Consider the following 18239-nt stretch of genomic DNA (forward strand, 5'->3'; position numbering starts at 1 on the left):
CTACGTGAAACATGAAGACCTCACATAAGAGGAGTTAAGGTAAGAGTTGACCGTTCCAGATGTCGTATTTCATGCTTTCACATATATATTTTACTACATTGTCACTGATTATCTGTTAATATATTAACTTCCAGACCTGAGTAAAAAGATTTGTTGCTCCTTGCAAATGTGCACCTGTGCATGAAGCACTATTTGACATGTTGTTTCATTATGCTATTAGGCATTTACATTTTTAATGTAAATCTTTTCATAGGATCTTTTTTGAAACATCACCAAACACTCCACATTTAGACCAACATTGACCAAAAAGCCATTCTGAGTTATTTTTACAGGTATTGTGGAGTTTTCTCTACAAAACAACATTTAAAAAAGTTAATTATTCATCCTAATTAAACATATAGAAAATGATGCACTAGAGGGTGGTGTTTGGTCAGGCAACTGGAGCAGACCAATAAGAGCAGACTGGTCATTATGGAGGATTTGTAAGGATGTTCGAAAAAAAACCCAATTTAACCTGAGACAAACAAAACGTAGCAACCAATAGTAAGTAATAATGGTGTTATGGTGGTCATATCAGTTGTTTTCTTGCCATCCAGATGGCCATGCCAGTATTGGAGGTGACCTGCAGCCTGATTGGCTGGCTGTGTCTCTACCTGTTGTTCTGCTGCATCTTCTCTCAAAGTGGACCCGAGTGGAGCTGTCGCTTGGTCACGCTGCTCCATGGGGTTGTCATTGTGCTGCTGACAGTGTACGTTGTCTTCATTGATGGACCCTGGCCCTTCACACATGCAGGTTAGTGGTTTATCTTATTTAATTTATTCATTCATTCACTATCTGAACCGCTTAGTCGGATTAAGGGTCGTGGGGAACTGGAACCTGCCCCAGCAGTCTTTGTGCAAGAGGCAGGGTACCCCCTGGACATTGTAGATCTTATTTAACTATATCTAGCCAATATTTCAAGAGGACAGACCAGAAGATGTGCAATGTCCCAGTAAACAGGTTTCTTTCATGTACAGTGTGTGGTTTTAAAGTTTACAATTGGAGCTAATTACAGTTGACGGCTGTCCTCATTAAACAAGTTCAGTCAGTGTTTGCTGCAGGTTGCATCCATTTCAACAAGGCATGAATAAATGCAACTATTAAATGAAACAATCAGACAGTACTACTTATTTTTACTTAATATAATACAAGTATAGGTTACATTTAATATGGAGACATAACCGTATTTCAATGTAAATCAATATGCGTTCAAGAAATGCACGGATGTTGTGTATGTAAAATATTGTAGGTATTACTGTGATCAGCCATAGTGGATGTACTTAGTATGATGTTTGAAGGAGAATACAGCTACATGTGCACTGATTCATTAGTAAGATTTAGTGACTGAAGTGATGATGCAACATTTGATTCAACTCACCTGTTGCACTTCAAAGGGATCCACCAGCTTGTTTTCAGTTTCTGCCCAACAACCCATTGATCTGGGTCAAGTGTGTTGAAGCAGGGAAACATCTAAAACCAGCAGGACATGGGCCATTAAGAACCAGAGTTTATCATCCCTGTTCCAGATTTTTTTTCTCCTGGAAACCCTAGAAGGTTTTCCGTGAAGTTATTTCAGGATTTTATGATAAAAACCTGACATGACCTTGCTCTCATGTTCTGCACAGGTACAGAGAATACCGAGCTCCAGATATCTGCCCTGGCCGTCTGCCTCGGCTACTTCTTCTTTGACATGGGTTGGTGTGTGTGCTACCGCACAGAGGGCCCCATCATGCTGGCGCATCACATCGCAAGCATTCTGGGCATTCTGTTGGCGCTGTCCATGGGGGTGTCCGGCTGTGAAACCTGTGCCGTCATCTTCGGCAGTGAGCTCACCAACCCCCTGCTGCAGACCCGGTGGTTCCTCCGCCAGCTGGGCCTGTACGACAGCCTGCTGGGCGATGCTGTGGACCTGCTTTTTATTCTCCTCTTTGCCATTGTGCGCGTGGGCGTTGGCACTGTGATGTTTTACTGCGAGATCACATCTCCCAGAACATCACTGATCATGAAGCTCGGTGGTGTGGTCATGTACGGACTGGCATGGGTGTTCATGGTGGACATAGCCAGGTTTGGCTACAAGAAAAGTAGAGCCAAGTACAAAAGGTGGATTGAGAACCACAAGCTGAAAGAGATCAACCCAGAAAAACTGGTTGGACATTCAGACTAGAGTAACTGAGGAAATGTTTTCATGTCTTGTTTGTATAAAAAGGCTTTAACAGCTTTAAAGGTGCTATGGTACAGCAGCATTTCGTTTAAAACAATAAATTACGTCAACAGTTATCAGTGATACTTGTTTTGGTTGCTTACTACCATAAATCTTCACAGCCATCATGTTAAACCTGCGTTAAAATCTCCTGGGCTTTATGAGATGGAAGCTTATTGATGTTTCCCAAAAAAAAGATTCTCCAGATTTATGCAAAATTGATCAATAATCAATAATGTCTGCTAGCATGTCAGCTAGCATTAACACATATTGTTAGTTAACTTACTAGTATCGACTCTGAGATAATATTAGCAGGTTAGCATGCTAGCATTAACACTAAAAATTTTATGCTAATTAGCTAACTGGCATTAACACTGGCATGTTGTTAGCTAACATGTTATTAAGTCATTTGATAGTCAGCAAATGCTTTCAGCCTTCATGCCAGCAACTTGACATGCTACACCCTATTGTGGCAACCAAAAAATTACATTAAGTCCAATAAGAAAAAAAGTTATGGAGCCATAGGATGAACCCAACAAGACGTCAGTTAGATGTCGTTCAGACAAGCTTTTCTGGTATTTTCTGCTATTTAGTTTCACAAAAAAAAAAAATTCATATCAATAATTAATAATGTCTGCTAGCATGTCAGCTAGCATTTACACATATTGTTAGTTAACTTACTAGTATCGACTCTTTGATATTATTAGCAGGTTAACATGCTCGCGATAACACTAAAATTTTTATGCTAATTAGCTAACTAGCGTCAACACTGGCATGTTGTTAGCCAACATTCTATTAAGTCATTTGATAGTCAGCAAATGCTTTTAGCTTTCAAGCCAGCAACTTGACGTGCTACCACCTAATGTGGCAACCCAAAATTTACATTAAGACCAATTTAATGGTATTTTCTGCAATTTTAACAAAAATTTGCATTTTAACAAACGCGTTTAAGAGATATCTTCATCTGAGACCCAGTCTGAACTATAAATTGCACGTTAGCATGTCATTACTGAGTTAGTCATAGCACCAGCTAATGGCTATGGGGAGTAAGATGGATGTTACAAATTTCCATCGATTTAAATACAAAAATGATTGTGTCTATAAAACACAATTAAAAGTGCTTAAAGATGTTGACTGATAAATCTGCTTTAGCCAATGAATTGATACGCACTGATCCTTATTTATTACTTTACGATTAGCTACTATTGTAACATTTGAGCACTCATTTATATTTTAAATAATAGTTCAGTTGCTAAAAACACATTTTAGTGAGTGACTAATGTCACTAAAATTTAGTTTAGTTTACTAGCATAAACACTGAAACAGTGCTAGCTAGTTAGCTTGTTAGCATTCACTGTGGCATGTATTCTCTGGTTAAACATGGTGACCCCTGCTAAACTGGTAATGATGGAGTTTAAAAGATGTACAATGTTTCCCCACAGAACGAGGATACCATCCAGCTATTCATTACACATTCTTACTCAAAATGGCAGTGTTTTTATATGGACCTGTTGGGATAGCCAACCTCAAATGCTTTGTATTCTAAAAACCACGTCTTTTTGATTATTCCAGTCCTTCTAAAGGCTTAACCCTAGAAGGAGATTAAACATACATACATTTTGATGTAGGCATTTGACCTTTTCAACCTTTACACACCATGGATTTAAATACTTTTTAGGGGAAAAATAATGTTTACATATAATACTGTTTATCCATATTCAGTATATGTACGGGGGACATTTTTTCTAGCAACGTTTAACTCTATAATGCAACACCTTAGCATATCCCAGGAACCCAGATCTGTTCATTTGCTGTTTTTTCTCTTTTTTTTCCAGTCACATAAATGGTTATTAAAGCCTTACCAATAAAACTGAAAGAAATCTGTGATTTCTGTCAAAGGTTTGATGCTTTAGAAAGAGGGTAAGTAAAATAAAATAAAATAAAACAAATAATACCGATATACAAAACCAATTAAACTGAACTAAATAAAGTAAACTAGAATAAAGTAAGATCACAGAAAGTGAAATAAAATAAGGTAAAAACAATATTTAAAAAATATTGTGAAGTAAAATTAAAAGTAAAAAAAAAACAAACAACAAAACTGAACTGAAGTCAAATAAAATGAATTAGAATTATACAAAAAATATCGAATTAAATAAAAAAAAAAAAAAACTTAAGATACATTGATATAAACCAAAAGTACAATACATAAAATAATGTAAAATTAAATGAATGAAAAAGTAAAACATAAATGATCAAACTTAGGTTTAACAATAAGATTTAATAAAAACTAAACTGTAATAAATAAAATAAAATAAAAAAAGGAAAATTATTCAGTAAAATTTGATTTTTTTTTTTTGTTTTGTTTGGTGTTATTTTTCTGTTTAAAGAGATGCAAATCATCAAAGCCATAAAAAAATCACACACATACTGTAATTGAAATGAAGCAAAGCTTTTCTCAATTATTTTCATTTTCTTTTTGTGTCAACAAACATATTAACATGGTTACTAATGATGCAATAAAAATACAACATGTAAAAGAACATTTATAAACAGATTAATGCAGCTGGATATTTTATCCTTTTTAAGTCGTTTGTGTTGGAATGTTACACAGCGTGTGGTGTAAAACAAAAAGAAATTTTCATCATACATTACGCCTTGAAGTTAAACAAAGTCCATTTTCAGTCCTTTCAGGACTCTGTCATGATTGATCTGACAATCAGAGCAACGGTGTCCTCGCTGCCGTCTTTTGGCTGTGAGTCTCATCAGTCCAACCACAGAAGTGAAGCGCACACATCTGGGGGAGAAAAACTTTAACGGGATAAAGTTTCAGCACAGACATTACAGATGGATGGTGGAAAGTGCTCTGAGCTGCACAATCAATCAAAACAGCAGCAGCGCCTGTTGTTGTTGTCCCGCCTGCACAGTGGACAGATTCAGTATCTCAGGTTTTTCATCCAAACTGCACAATTTCAGTGTTTGTGATTCATTTTTTTCTTACTACATGGAAACAAAGTCATTTACAACAACACTTTTAATCTCCATCTGTCCTGTTTTTATCTTGAACTAAATAAAAATAGGTGGAATGTGGAGTTTCTGATTGTTTTCCAGTGATCCAAGTTCAGGTTTTATTCTGATTGTGTTATCATGCTACATTCATGTGCCTCAGGAAGTTTCAATTGCAGGACATGTAGGTTTTCTGCACACCAACACAACATTTATACTGAACTCTTAAACCATTAAAAAATAATCTTAAAAAAAAAAGAAACAAAACTGTGAAAGAATGACGTTAAATCTGATGAAAATTTTACTTTTATCCACATAAACTATGTTTATCTTGCAATGTGTTAAGAAAGTGCTTACAACTGTGATTCCTTTTTTTTTTTTTTTTTTTTTTTTATAAGATTGAAAATGTTTGGTTTAAATGCAAAAAATAAATAAAAAACACTTTCCAAACTATAATTTAGGGATGAAGATATCAGGATTACTTCATAAAAGACTGAATTGTGTGAATAGGTTAAAGCTTAATAATTTTAGCATTACTACGATCTGTTAAGCTCATTTTAAAGGGTCAGATCTCAGTAACAAACAACTTGCAACAACTTAAAAAAAAGCCAGTTTATTATAAATTATTGCTTGTGGATGCTCCAAAGTCCACAGTTACACAGTAAACCTGCACCTTTAATTCATCCAGTCGTTCGCTGTTTTGCAGGATTTTGGAAAATCTAAGACTGACTTGGACAAATGATGAAGTGGGGGATGAACAACAGCAACGCCTGCACACAGAGTTGCAGTGTGTTTGTCAGACTCCTTGGAGAGAGACAAAAGCAGTGTAAAAATGTTTCATTCGGGGTTTATTTTTTATCTGATCGTCTTCTTTTGACCAAGCATCAGAAAAGTTATGATACGGTCTCAAGTTTTTCCAACTTTTCAGTTATTCCTAATGACGGTTTTCCATTAACAAATATTTTTTTCATCCAAGTTCCCACCTTTTCTCACAATGCTGACTTTGACGAACAAATACAAAAATGACTCGGTAACCAAAAGGGCTGGTGGGGGGGTTGGGGATGGTGGTGCCGGGTTGCTGTTCTTGGTTAATACTTCCCATTTCAACCAAACAAACATCTGAGCACAGTGTCAAAGTCAGTATTTGTTTGCCCTGACGGCCATCCTTGGATCTTAGATCAGGCAGTCTGGAGTAGATTGAGGCCTTGAGCAACATCCAGAAAGAAAAGTTTTAAACATTTAGCTGAATAGGTTTAGAGACGCGTGATTTTGGAGTGACCTGGTCGGAAACCTAACCCAAAACCAGGAATGGCAAAGAATCCTCCAATCTCAAACATCTAGAGACTGTTGTTAAACTGGTTTGAAAGCAGTTTCCATGACAACGTAAACACACAGAAATAGAACAAATTTACCACAAAGGTCACACCGACCTGAAAAACACCTTACACGTCTGATTTTAGCAGTTTCACTGTAACTTCTATAAAGACAGAAACATTTTCTTTCCTTTAGCGCGACATCTTTTCCCCTCTGGATGAATCACAGCAACAGAATACATTATATTCGTTACCGAGCTGGAAACACACAAGGGTTTTTTGTCCTCTGGCTACCAGAAAATGGAAAAAAAAGCTTTCAGAGACATTTGTGAATGACAGTAATGGCATGTGGTGGTTGCTACCTGCACTTATGTTGTTGTGTATTGAAGCATCAACACAAAGTTTATTTCTTTACGCAGAACTTATTGTTGTACGTCTGTTTGGTATCAAAACCCTGCCCTTTTCAATTTCATACATCCAGTGTTTGAGATCATTTATGCAGTTGGTTATAGCAGAAAGGTGATCCATGATCGTCCCTCTGCAACTTCTGGAAAATCCTGATCCTGATCGAATCATCTTCCACTGGCGCAGCACTGAAGCAGAAGGTCATTAAGTCTCTGTTGCCGGGCGACACCGGCCTGGAAAGATGGAGGATGTGCCAGAACAAAGTGATGGTGCAGACATGCAAAATGTGGCTCATTGAACTGAGAGAGCAGGAAGTTGTCATCACTGGATCCCATCTGGAACACAGCAGACGCAGAACGTTTGACCAAAGTTACAAACAACATGAGTGAAAATCAGAGGAGCTTAAACAAACCGTTGTTGTCTTCCGAGTCCGGAGCTGCGTTGCTATGCAACTGCCGCAGCTTGTTGTACTTCAGCTCCACTTCCTGGAAAGACATCAGCGATCATATACAAGTCCTGTCTATCCATCCATCATCCATTCATCCATCATCTGCCCATGTATACATTCATCCAACTATCCATCCATCAATCCACCCATCATCCATCCATAATCCATCCATCCATCATTCATCCATCATCCACCCATATATACATCCATCCATCATCCATCCACCCGTCCATCATCCATCCATTCATCATCCATCCACCCACCCATCATCCATCCATCCATCCACCAATCATCCATCATCCGCCCATGTATACATCCACCCATCCATCATCCATCATCCATCCATCCATCCATCATCCGCCCATGTATACATCCACCCATCCATCATCCATCCATCATCCGCCCTTGTATACATCCACCCATCATCAATCCATCTATTATCCATCCATCCACCCACCCACCCATCCATCCATCCATCCTTCCATCCATCCATCCATCCATCCATCATCCGCCCATGTATACATCCACCCATCCATCATCCATCATCCATCCATCCATCCATCATCCGCCCATGTATACATCCACCCATCCATCATCCATCATCCATCCATCCATCCATCATCCGCCCATGTATACATCCACCCATCCATCATCCATCCATCCATCCATCATCCGCCCATGTATACATCCACCCATCCATCATCCATCATCCATCCATCCATCCATCATCCGCCCTTGTATACATCCACCCATCATCAATCCATCTATTATCCATCCATCCACCCACCCACCCATCCTTCCATCCATCCATCCATCATCCGCCCATGTATACATCCACCCATGTATACATCCACCCATCATCAATCCATCTATTATCCATCCATCCACCCACCCACCCATCCATCCATCCATCCATCCTTCCATCCATCCATCCATCCATCATCCGCCCATGTATACATCCACGATCCATCATCCATCCATCCAACCACCGATCATCCATCCATCCATCCATCCATTCATCCATCATCCATATCTGTCATGATGTGGTTCCGTTCGGTGTCTTAGTTTCTGGTTTCCTGTTTTATTTTGTAGTTTTTCCTGTTTAGTTCCCTTGGTTCTTGTTTAGCTTCATAGATTTCCTATTGATTTAGTTCACCTGGGTTCATTTAGTTAATTTGTTTCACCTGTGTCTCGTTTTGTTCTGTGTATTTATACCCTTCAGTTTGATTCCTTGGTTGCCGGATCATTTTGTTGCATTACTTGTACTTGGTTAGTCCCCTGAGTACCTTGGTTTGAATTAAACCTTCTGGAACCTACATCCTTGCTTCCCTCATCTCTGCGTTTGGGTCCACATCTCCACTGCCACCATAACAATATCCATATATGTATACATATGTATGTATCGATCTATCAAAATAGGAAAATCCAACACTTGAATCTGATTAAAATCCAGATGACCCAGCTTTTCACGAGCACTTAAATGCACCATGTATTTGTGAAACTGAGGAATCTCAAAACGGCACATGACCACGCTTTCTGATGCGTGCACAGATATACTCTGATCTGCTAATGTCAGAGGATGCATGCACATAAATGATCACATATGTGTAGCCGTAGACAAAAATCCCAATGCTTCTACCGCTTGTAACGTCTGCATGTTGAACATTATTTCATGTGCAGCTTTAAACAGTTTAACAGCATGTTTCAGAAACCGACACATGCTGAGGTCCTGGAGCTGTGAAGTCCTGGCATTCAATCCTTGCCTTGTTTTTTAACAAGACAAACACATGCAGTAACAAACCAGTCAGGCTAAGACCACTAATATTACTGAAACCAGAAAACAGAGCACATGTTCATCACATGGAGATCTGATAAAGCAAGAAAAACAGTCTGTTTTATATTCAACATCACAAGACTGATGACCTGAAGCTAAGATGTCCTATTGCAGCTTCCAGGATGTGTGTGGTGTTCAGAGAAAGCTGTGAGTGCATACTCAGCAGTACCTTCAGGTACTGCAGGTCAGCCTGCAGGAGGCGCAGGTGGGTCATCAGCTGCCTACTGAGGTTGGGACCGCCGCTCCCAGCCTGTGAGGAGGACGACAGCAGCTTACTCATATCGATCCCCACATCTAGGTCAGTGCTGCTCTCATCAGACGCCCCTCCAAAATCCAGAACAACAAATCCACCTGATTGGAGAAGAAAAACAGGTGAGTTAGTGATAAAAATCTCGGCTCAAAGCATCAGAACTTGTGCAGCGCTGCCTTGCCGTTGCGCTCGCTCGTCTCCGGCAGCCCGGTGAGTACGGGAGAGAGCTGGGGGTCCTCTTTCTCTGAGATCTCAGACGGCTGGCTCTCATCACAAGCAGCAGACGGCCCCTCAGGGTTTCCAGGGAAAGAGCTGCTCAGCTGATTCCCGGGGACACAGCTCTGCTTATTCTCCAGCGTCTCCTCCTCAGCTTCTCTGCTCATCATGTGGGTGAAAAGAGCCTGTTTCAGCATCGTCACTGTAGCACAGAAAGAAAGGCGTTATTCACTTCCAAGCAAGGGCCTCGCACAACTCAGGCATTAACACGCAGTCAGACGACAACTTCCATGATTCAACAACATGAAAGCTTACACGTTCGCAGAGCCTCTTCAGCTTTGGACGACGAGATGTCAAACACGGCGTGCTCCTCATCTTTAAGTGCAATGCCATGACGGGATCCTTCCTGCAGCAGTCTGTCTGCCAGCTGCCCATCCAGAAAGGCTTCCAGCTCTGCTTCATCCACCTCCTCCTCGTCTTCCACTCGCCTGCCTGCAACAGCCAGCTCCTCCTCCTCATCCTCCGATTTCAACCCATCGAAGGGGTTGATAGGAGACGGGATGTCAGGAGACGAGAAAGCATCTTTATCTGGAACAAAAAGAGACTTTGAATTAAAAGAGGATGTTGGTGATGAAAGCCATCCAGGTCACAATCATCCAACATGGGACTTTAATGGTGTCAACATCCATTCAGTTTGAGTTTGTTGGAACCGAAAAAGCCTTTCAGATGAAACATTTTTAGCACAAGACACATGATATCTCTGCGTCTCTGAGACTTTTTGCATCACTTTATGGTAAAAACTTTGCTCTAAAGTCAGAAAAATGACTTTTCTTACCATTTTCCCCAAAGGTTGGGTCTTTAAGGGTAAAACTTACCTCAGACACAGTTAATGAATTCAAAGAGCTTTTGTATTTGGTGATCAACTCCACTTGTCATTTTCTCCATTTAGTACAGATCCAGAGACTCCCCATCCACTTTATCAGATCCACCTGTTCAATTTCTTATTAACGCATATTAATCAGCCAATCGCATGACGGCAACTCAAAACAATTCATCTCGAGAGGGAAAAAAGGGATTTGGTTGTCTTTGGATGCAGCATAGTTGTTGATCTGAGTGTTTACTGGGATTTTTGAAGAAGGCCATCTTTAGGCTTTACAGAGAAGGTCTGAAGAAGAAGATCCAGCTGGTGATGTCAGAGGTCAGAAGAGAATGGATAGACCGGTTGGAGATGATGGAAAGACAACAGGAAGTCCAGTAAACACTGGTTTCATCCAAGATCTGCAGAACATCATCTCTGAACACACAACCTGTCCAGCCTGGAAGCAGATGGTCTCCAGCAGCAGAAGACCACAGCGGGTTCCCTCCTGTCAGTAAGAACAGGAAACTGAGGCTACAATTCACACAGACTCACCAGAACTGGACAATAGAAGATGGAGAAACGTTGCTGGTCTGATGAGTCTCCAGTTCAGCTCCACATTCACATGGTAGGATCAGAATCTGCTGGAAACATCATGACAACATGGATCCATCCTGCCGTCAGGATCAAGGCTTCAGGCTGCTGCTGGTGGAATGGTGGGGGGAGGTTTTCTGGTCCCACTTTGGTCCCCTTAGTACCAGTATGACATGGTTTAACCAGCACAGCCTACCTGAGTCCTGCTGCTGACCATGTCCATCCCTTTCTGAGCACAGTGTAGCATCTTCTGATGGAAACTTCCAGCAGGATGATGCACCATGTCACAAAGCTCACATCATCTCCACCATGACGATGAGTTCACTGTCCTCCAACGGCCTCCACAGTCACCAGATCTCAGTCCAGCAGAGCAGCTTTGGGACGTGGTGGAACGGGAGGTTCTCATCGTGATGTGCAGCAACTGTGTGATGCTTCATGTCAACATGGAGGAAAACCTCTGAAGAATTTTTCCATCACCTTGTTGAATCTATGTCACCAGGAATTCAGGCAGTCCTGGATGAAAAAGGGGTCCAACCCAGTACTAGAAGGTGGTCCTGATAAAGTGGATGGAGAGTGTGAACTGAATCATCTGTCAGTGATACCTGGAGGGTGGGTGCTTCCACACGATGTCCCGTTGGCCTCTGCGGTCGGTTTGGGCATCTCACGGCTAATGATCTCAATCGCATCCCGCTCAGCTCTGTAACACACTCACGCTGTAAACAATGAAAAACGACAAGAACATCAGCGAGCTGAGGCAGCTTCAGTAGACTCACTCGGACTGAGCTGGAGGCGAGTCACTGCTGTGAGGTTTGGCCTTCATCGCGTCGGCACACTGAGTGATCCGACATTGCCACCTGCATGAACACGCAGTGGGGTGAGACGCATGGAAACAGAGGATTTTCAGCTTTGTGACATATTTTTGTTAAAAAAAACCCCCAACAAACTCACGTTCTCTGGTCAGACACCGTCTGAGCCATCAGCTCATAGATCTGAGCTCCGTTCTCCGACATGGACAGCACAAAGAAGGACTTGTTATCTGTTAGGGGGACAGTTTTACAATGTTTACTTTATGTTAACATAAGGGAAGTGCAGTAGCGAGCTGCTCTGTGGGGCTGGACTTAGCATGCTAAATGCTAACAGTGGCAATGCTAACATCAAGTGTTCATGGAGCAGTGTATAAAAGTATTGAACAGACTTTTCTTTATAGTTGCCTTTAGGGAGCCAAACTCTAGTAAAAACTTTTCATGTAATCTCGACCAAAAGCTCTACAGCTTTCTGAAGGTCTTTCAAAGTTTTCTTTTTTTGAACATTTTTTGTTTTTTCCCTCATTTTTAGTCCAATAATGGTGACCATGTTCAGAGGAATGTATTTTTCTTTCCCAAGACTTTTAACAGTGGATTATAAACTATTAAAGAACAAAAAAGAGATGAACCAGTGTTGTGTCGACACATAACAGACAACTTAGCAAAGAAACAGTTTTAATCTGAAACTTTAGGCTCTTTCTTACCAGCAGTTTGTCTCAAAGACATCATGCAACAGTGATAATCATGCTGTCTAAAATACTTTTTTTTACTTCCCAATATTCTATGTTTCTGTGTGTTTTGTAATGAGTAAATGCTTAAGAATTTTAAGTTTAATTTATTACATTGCAAAAGTGAGATAAAGTATTTCTGCTTTTATTTTGACACACTCCAATTTACTTCCTGTTGGGCTGCTTTCGTAAGAGTTTAAAATAAGCAATGAGCTGTAACGATGCAAAACAGAAGAAGCAGGAAGATTTGGATTTTGATATTTCTGGAGGAGTGACAAACTCCTTTGCAAGTAGCATGCAGTCAATGATGTATTTGTTTGTTTGTTTGTATTTTACGTATTTAAAGGTTATTTCAGCCCTGAGATGGACCGGCGAGCTGTCCAGGACGTACCCCGCCTCTTCCCCAAAGACTGCTGGGATAAACTCCAGCTTCCCCGCGACCCTGGATTAAACTAAGCGGTTTGATTAACGAATGAAAAAAGGTTATTTTACTTTCTGCTAATCCATCTACTGTTGGCTGAAGCCTCATCAGAAATGGTGTCCATGGAAACGTAGCTGTCAAGAAGCCAGAAAAGGCCGAGGTACGTCACATGACTCAAGAACTGGACTGAAGATCAGTAGAAACAGGTCTGATGGAGTGATCCTCCCCAGAACCTGGACCTAAATGGATCTGAGGGAGTGAGTCTAATGGTGATACGGACCCCCCCGAACCCGGATCTCAACAGTACTGAAGCAGTTTGGGAACATCTGGACAGAGAATGGAACAGAAATAGATCCAAAGGAGAGTTTTGGAAAGTCCTGAATATCGTCTTAAAAAATAAAGAATATAAATGAAATAAATAAATAAATAAAATAAATAATAACTAACTAAATAAATAAATAAAAATAAATAAATAAAATAAGTAAAGAAGATCGTCTTCATGATATTCCTGAAGACGACTTAGTGAAATGGCAGAAAGCTTCTGTAAGACGATTCAGACCAAAGAAGAAAGAAGCAACTCAAACCAAATATTCACTTTCAAACTCCTTAGAACGGCACAAACCCTGTTTTCGCTTCATTTGCTGGATTTCCACTTTTTTGCATTTTTGCATTTGTAGATAAACCACTGAGCAGATTTATTGTTTGCCTGAATGATTGAACCAAACAACAAGCAAAGCTAACAAAAAGTTGCAGATTTCCCTGAAAAGACAGCCTATCAGTGTCTGCGGGCCTTACCGGTTGCCACGGGGCGGACCAGGACCGTGTTGAGCTTGATGATGGGGCTGAAGATGTGCTTTGTGTCAGCCACGCTCGCCTGATTCTTGCCATGAAACTTGAGGATCAATCGCTCGTCCTGTTTCTGCAGCAGAACCATGATGTCCTCCAGGAGGATTGTGTAGAGCTCTGAAAGGCAGGCAGAGAAGTCAACACCTTCGTATTTCCTGAACATCGTCCTCACAGGCGCACATTCAGGCCGGAAGATGAAACTCTAAAGTTTTTATCACAATACTGATGTGTGCACATACCGATCGTCTTGTCTCTGTTGACTTTCCAGGAGAGAGGTCCCTCATGCACCATCTTCCTCTTGGTCAGATCCAGATTCTGCACGAGAACAATCAGATTATATGTAAATGACGACTGTGGACAGTCATGGTTAATGTGACTGGATTTTTACTGTCATGTTTAGGAGGACCTGTCTGTAAATCAAGTTTCTCTTTGGGGACAGTAAAAATTGCTTGACTTGAGGTGAAAACCTGCAGCGAACAACCATCTTGTGCATGCAACACTGAGGCAGGATGACAATAAAGAGCATCTGATCACGTTTCTTACCCGCAGCTCCAGGATCACAGGGTTTTCACTCTGTTTGAGAGAGGAGAAGTCCAACCTGCGTTGGTAATCCTCCAGCCTCTGTTGAGACGCAGCACAACTCGTTTAATTCACAAAACAACTCACCAACTGAAGCCAGGGATGAAATAATGACAAAAAGAAATGTGGAATTGCAGTAAATATTCAGTGTGCACCTGTTTGTTTTCAGCCTCTTTCACAGCCTGGTTGACATGATTGAGGATCTTTTTACAACACTCTGCAGCTTTCTTCACCTTTTCTCTCTCCTCACCGTCTTCTGCACAAAGAAAAACATCACAACCAGATTAACCCTTTATTCGGCAAACAACCATATTTCATCACTTCATTGGACAATCAAAATGCTTTTGCATGAATTCATCATTTATTTTCTATACCGCTTAGTCAAATAAAGGATGGCAGGTAAGCTGGAGCCAATTTTTTTTTTGTCTATGTCTATGTGTGTGTGTGTGTGTGTGTGTGTGTGTGTGTGTGTGTGTGTGCCAATGTGGATCCTTAAGATTGGTTCGATGAGTGTTTTATCTATGTGGGTGTGTGAGAAAATTGAGTATACGTGTAAGACTTTGGGTATATTCTATGTTTTTGTATGTGAAGGCAGGTTCTTAACCTTGTTTTATTCTTGCTTTTTATTCTGTACAGCACTTTGTGCTACTCTTGTATGAAAAGTGCTATATAAATAAACTTTGATTGATTGACTTTGAATCACAGCTATCATCAGACGAGAGGCAGCATACACCCTGGACTGGTCATCAGAGGGGCACACAACCATTCACGCTTACATTCATTCTTAGGGAGAATTTAGTGATCGATTAACCTAACATGCATGTTTTTGGACAGTGGGAGGAAGGCAGAGTACCTGGACAGAACCCACACATACACAGGGAGATGTGAGCTGAGGCTCAAACCAGCGATCCCTTCCTGTGACGCTATACTAACCACTACGCCACTATGTAGCTTCTGCACGCTGGTTCAGGTGTTTGCAGAAGGATTCACGCTGCAGATGGTTGAATACTTAATAAATGTATTTTATTAGCCAAAAAAGATCAGAAGATATCAGGCACAGGAGTCTGACGACCGACTGGTGACGACTGTGGAGGAGTGAAAAGGCTTTAAAGGTAGAGTATGGAAGATTTTCAATATTTTCAAAATAAATTAACTAAAAAAATCATAATAATTAGTTTTTTAAACATGGAGGTTCCAGTCTGTCCATATTTGATAAATTACAAGTTTAATTAATGACAAAAACCCTTCTTGAATGTTTTCTGACCAGTAAAAAAATAAAAAGTACTTTTTTCCACCAGTAGGGGGAGTATAAGCCCATTTATTGCAGAGCGGCTCTGAGCTACAGCTCAACAAGCGATTCCTGCCCTCATTGGAGCTGGCAAGGAGGAGGGGTGAGGGGTGAGTTTTGCTCATTACTGTCATTACTGTGGTCGTTTTTGGAGGTAGCAGTTTTGTGGTTTTGCTCACGACCTGGTGTTTGCCACCTGGTGGTGGAAAGAATCGCCCTGAAATCTCACATACTGTGCCTTTAAGGAGATGGTGGTGGTTGTGGGCAGGTGTGTGTTCATCTGGTTGACCAGACGCAGCTGTGGTTAGAGAGGGAGGGTAAACTGAGCGAAGGCAAGTGAAGCCAGGAAACCAGACTGAGCTCTCCAGACCAATCATCAGAGACCAGGCTTCATCCCAGTGACTTTTTTTTTTGGTTTATTTCTCACATGGCTATGCACAAAGAACGTAAAAACTGGACAAAAACACTGATTAATGCACCACCATGCTTGAATAATGCCTGCCTCTTTCTAAAACATAACAGACCAATAGATGGTCTGTCAATAACTTGACAGTAGTTAATGAAGACACTCGTTAACAGTCTACATAATAATAATAATAATAATAATAATAATAGTAATTCATTCATGAGTCTTCAGTTCATAGATGGATCATCAAGCTCACACACTGAATATTCTGATTTATAAGTTTCACTGACATCGTCTTCAGCATAAAATTTTAATGTTCAAACTGAAAGTTAAATGCCAGCTTTTTGTTTTTTTTGGAAATATTAACTTATTTTTGATTTGATGCCCGTAACATCCTCCAGTGAAGCTGGAAAAGGAGTTACAAAAGACTGGGAAAGTTGAGAAATGCTCAAAAAAACACAACAGGTGAATGGGTTCATTGGAAACACATGGGTGCCATGATTGGGTATAAAAGGAGCATCCTCGAATTGCTCAGTCATCCACAAGCAAGGATGGAAAACGTTCATCACTTTTTGAACACTTTGTGAGCAAATAGTCCAACAGTTTTAGAACAAAGTTTCTCAGTGCAGGAAGTTAGAGATTTCATCATCTACAGACCATAATATCATCTGAAAATCTGGAGAAATATCTGCATGTGAGCAGCAAGGCCGAAAACCAACACTGAATGCCTGTGACCTTTGATCCCTTCCTTTTAATGTGGCGCTGAATTAAAAACCAACTTCATTGTGTAAAGCAGTGTTTTTTAACCACTGTGCTGTGGCACACTCGTGCGCCGTGAGAGATCATCAGGTGTGCCCTGAGAAATTTCCCAATTTAACCTAATTGTTCTAAAAAGCAGCTCTGTCTTAATCCAAATAGGTCCCAGTGAAAGACAATATTCCTTCTTGTGTTGATCTGATTTCTATTCAAAATGCTTTGACGAGATGGACTTTATATTAATTATATGGACTATAAAAAAAAAACCAAAAACCAACATTTGGTTTGTGGTGTGCCTTGTGATTTTTCTGTGAAAAGAAAAAGTGTCCTTGGCTCAAAATAGGTTGAAAAGCACTGGTGTAAAGGATATCATCACGTGCGCTCAGGAACACTTCAGGAAGCCATGGTCAGGTAACACACTTTGTTGCTACGTCTACAAGTGAAAGGTAAAACTCCACCATGCAAAGCCAAAGCCAGGCATCAACAACACCCAGAAACGCCACCGGCTTCTCCGGACGCCAACTCATCTGATGGACTGATGCAAAGTGGAAGAGTCTGCTGTGGTCTGAGGAGTCCACAGTTTGGACTGTGTCCTCCAGGTCGAAGAGGAAAAGGACTAACTGGAGTGTTATCGAGGCAAAGCTGAAAATCCAGCGCCTGTGGCGGTACGGCAGCCTGTTAGTGCCCGTTAGCATGGCTGGCTTGCACAACAATAAAAGCTCATTAATGCTCATAAAGCGACATGTCCTGCAGTCAAGAGACGTCTTTTTCAGGGATGTCTCAGTGCATTTCAGCAAGACAATGGCCAAGCACATTCTGCACGTGTTACAGCAGTGTGGCTTCTAGAGGTGCGAAAATCGAATAAAAAAAATCGAAAATCGGGATATTTTTGCTTCACAATTTTAAAATAGATTTTTTGTTAAAAAATCTTTTTTTTTTTTCAAACAAACAAAAATAATCCATTATAAAAATGTTGTCCTTTTTCATTGTTTTTATTGATCTTTTTACTTGTCTTCTGGGGCGTTATAGCAGCAGAATGGTGATCAGGCTACTGTGTTGTTTTTTTCTAATTGAAATCAAGAAATATTACGAGTAAAAAAATAAGTTTTATACATTTATTTGGTTTTAATCTAGAAAAATCAGCAATATCAAAGAATTGTGAGAATCGCAATTTAAATCGAATCGACACCCAGAAAATAGGAATCGAATCGAATTGGGAAAAAAGCGTATCGTCACAGCCCCAGTGGCTTC

General features: G+C 40.5%; 2 protein-coding genes across 2 annotated transcripts in view; one reads left to right on the plus strand and one right to left on the minus strand.

Moving 5' to 3' along the window:
* Positions 1-602: 602 nt before the first annotated feature.
* tlcd5b (TLC domain containing 5b) lies at positions 603-2203 on the plus strand (the record flags this gene model as incomplete). Its single annotated transcript, XM_079247973.1, has 2 exons — positions 603-792; positions 1665-2203. The coding sequence occupies 2 exons, from the start codon at positions 603-605 to the stop codon at positions 2201-2203; spliced, it is 729 nt and encodes a 242-aa protein (XP_079104099.1).
* A 2554-nt stretch (positions 2204-4757) lies between these two features.
* Positions 4758-18239, minus strand: part of arhgef12b (Rho guanine nucleotide exchange factor (GEF) 12b) — a 74553-nt gene continuing 61071 nt past the window's right edge. The window contains 12 exon segments of the mRNA XM_079247974.1: positions 4758-7298; positions 7376-7448; positions 9415-9596; positions 9677-9913; positions 10027-10299; positions 11764-11858; positions 11935-12015; positions 12110-12197; positions 13909-14076; positions 14199-14274; positions 14503-14580; positions 14694-14794. Of these exon segments, the coding sequence (XP_079104100.1) occupies positions 7285-7298; positions 7376-7448; positions 9415-9596; positions 9677-9913; positions 10027-10299; positions 11764-11858; positions 11935-12015; positions 12110-12197; positions 13909-14076; positions 14199-14274; positions 14503-14580; positions 14694-14794 (1466 nt within the window). The 3' untranslated portion in view covers positions 4758-7284.

This window comes from Telmatherina bonti (assembly GCF_933228915.1).
Source record: "Telmatherina bonti genome assembly, chromosome: 10".
Taxonomy (NCBI): domain Eukaryota; kingdom Metazoa; phylum Chordata; class Actinopteri; order Atheriniformes; family Telmatherinidae; genus Telmatherina; species Telmatherina bonti.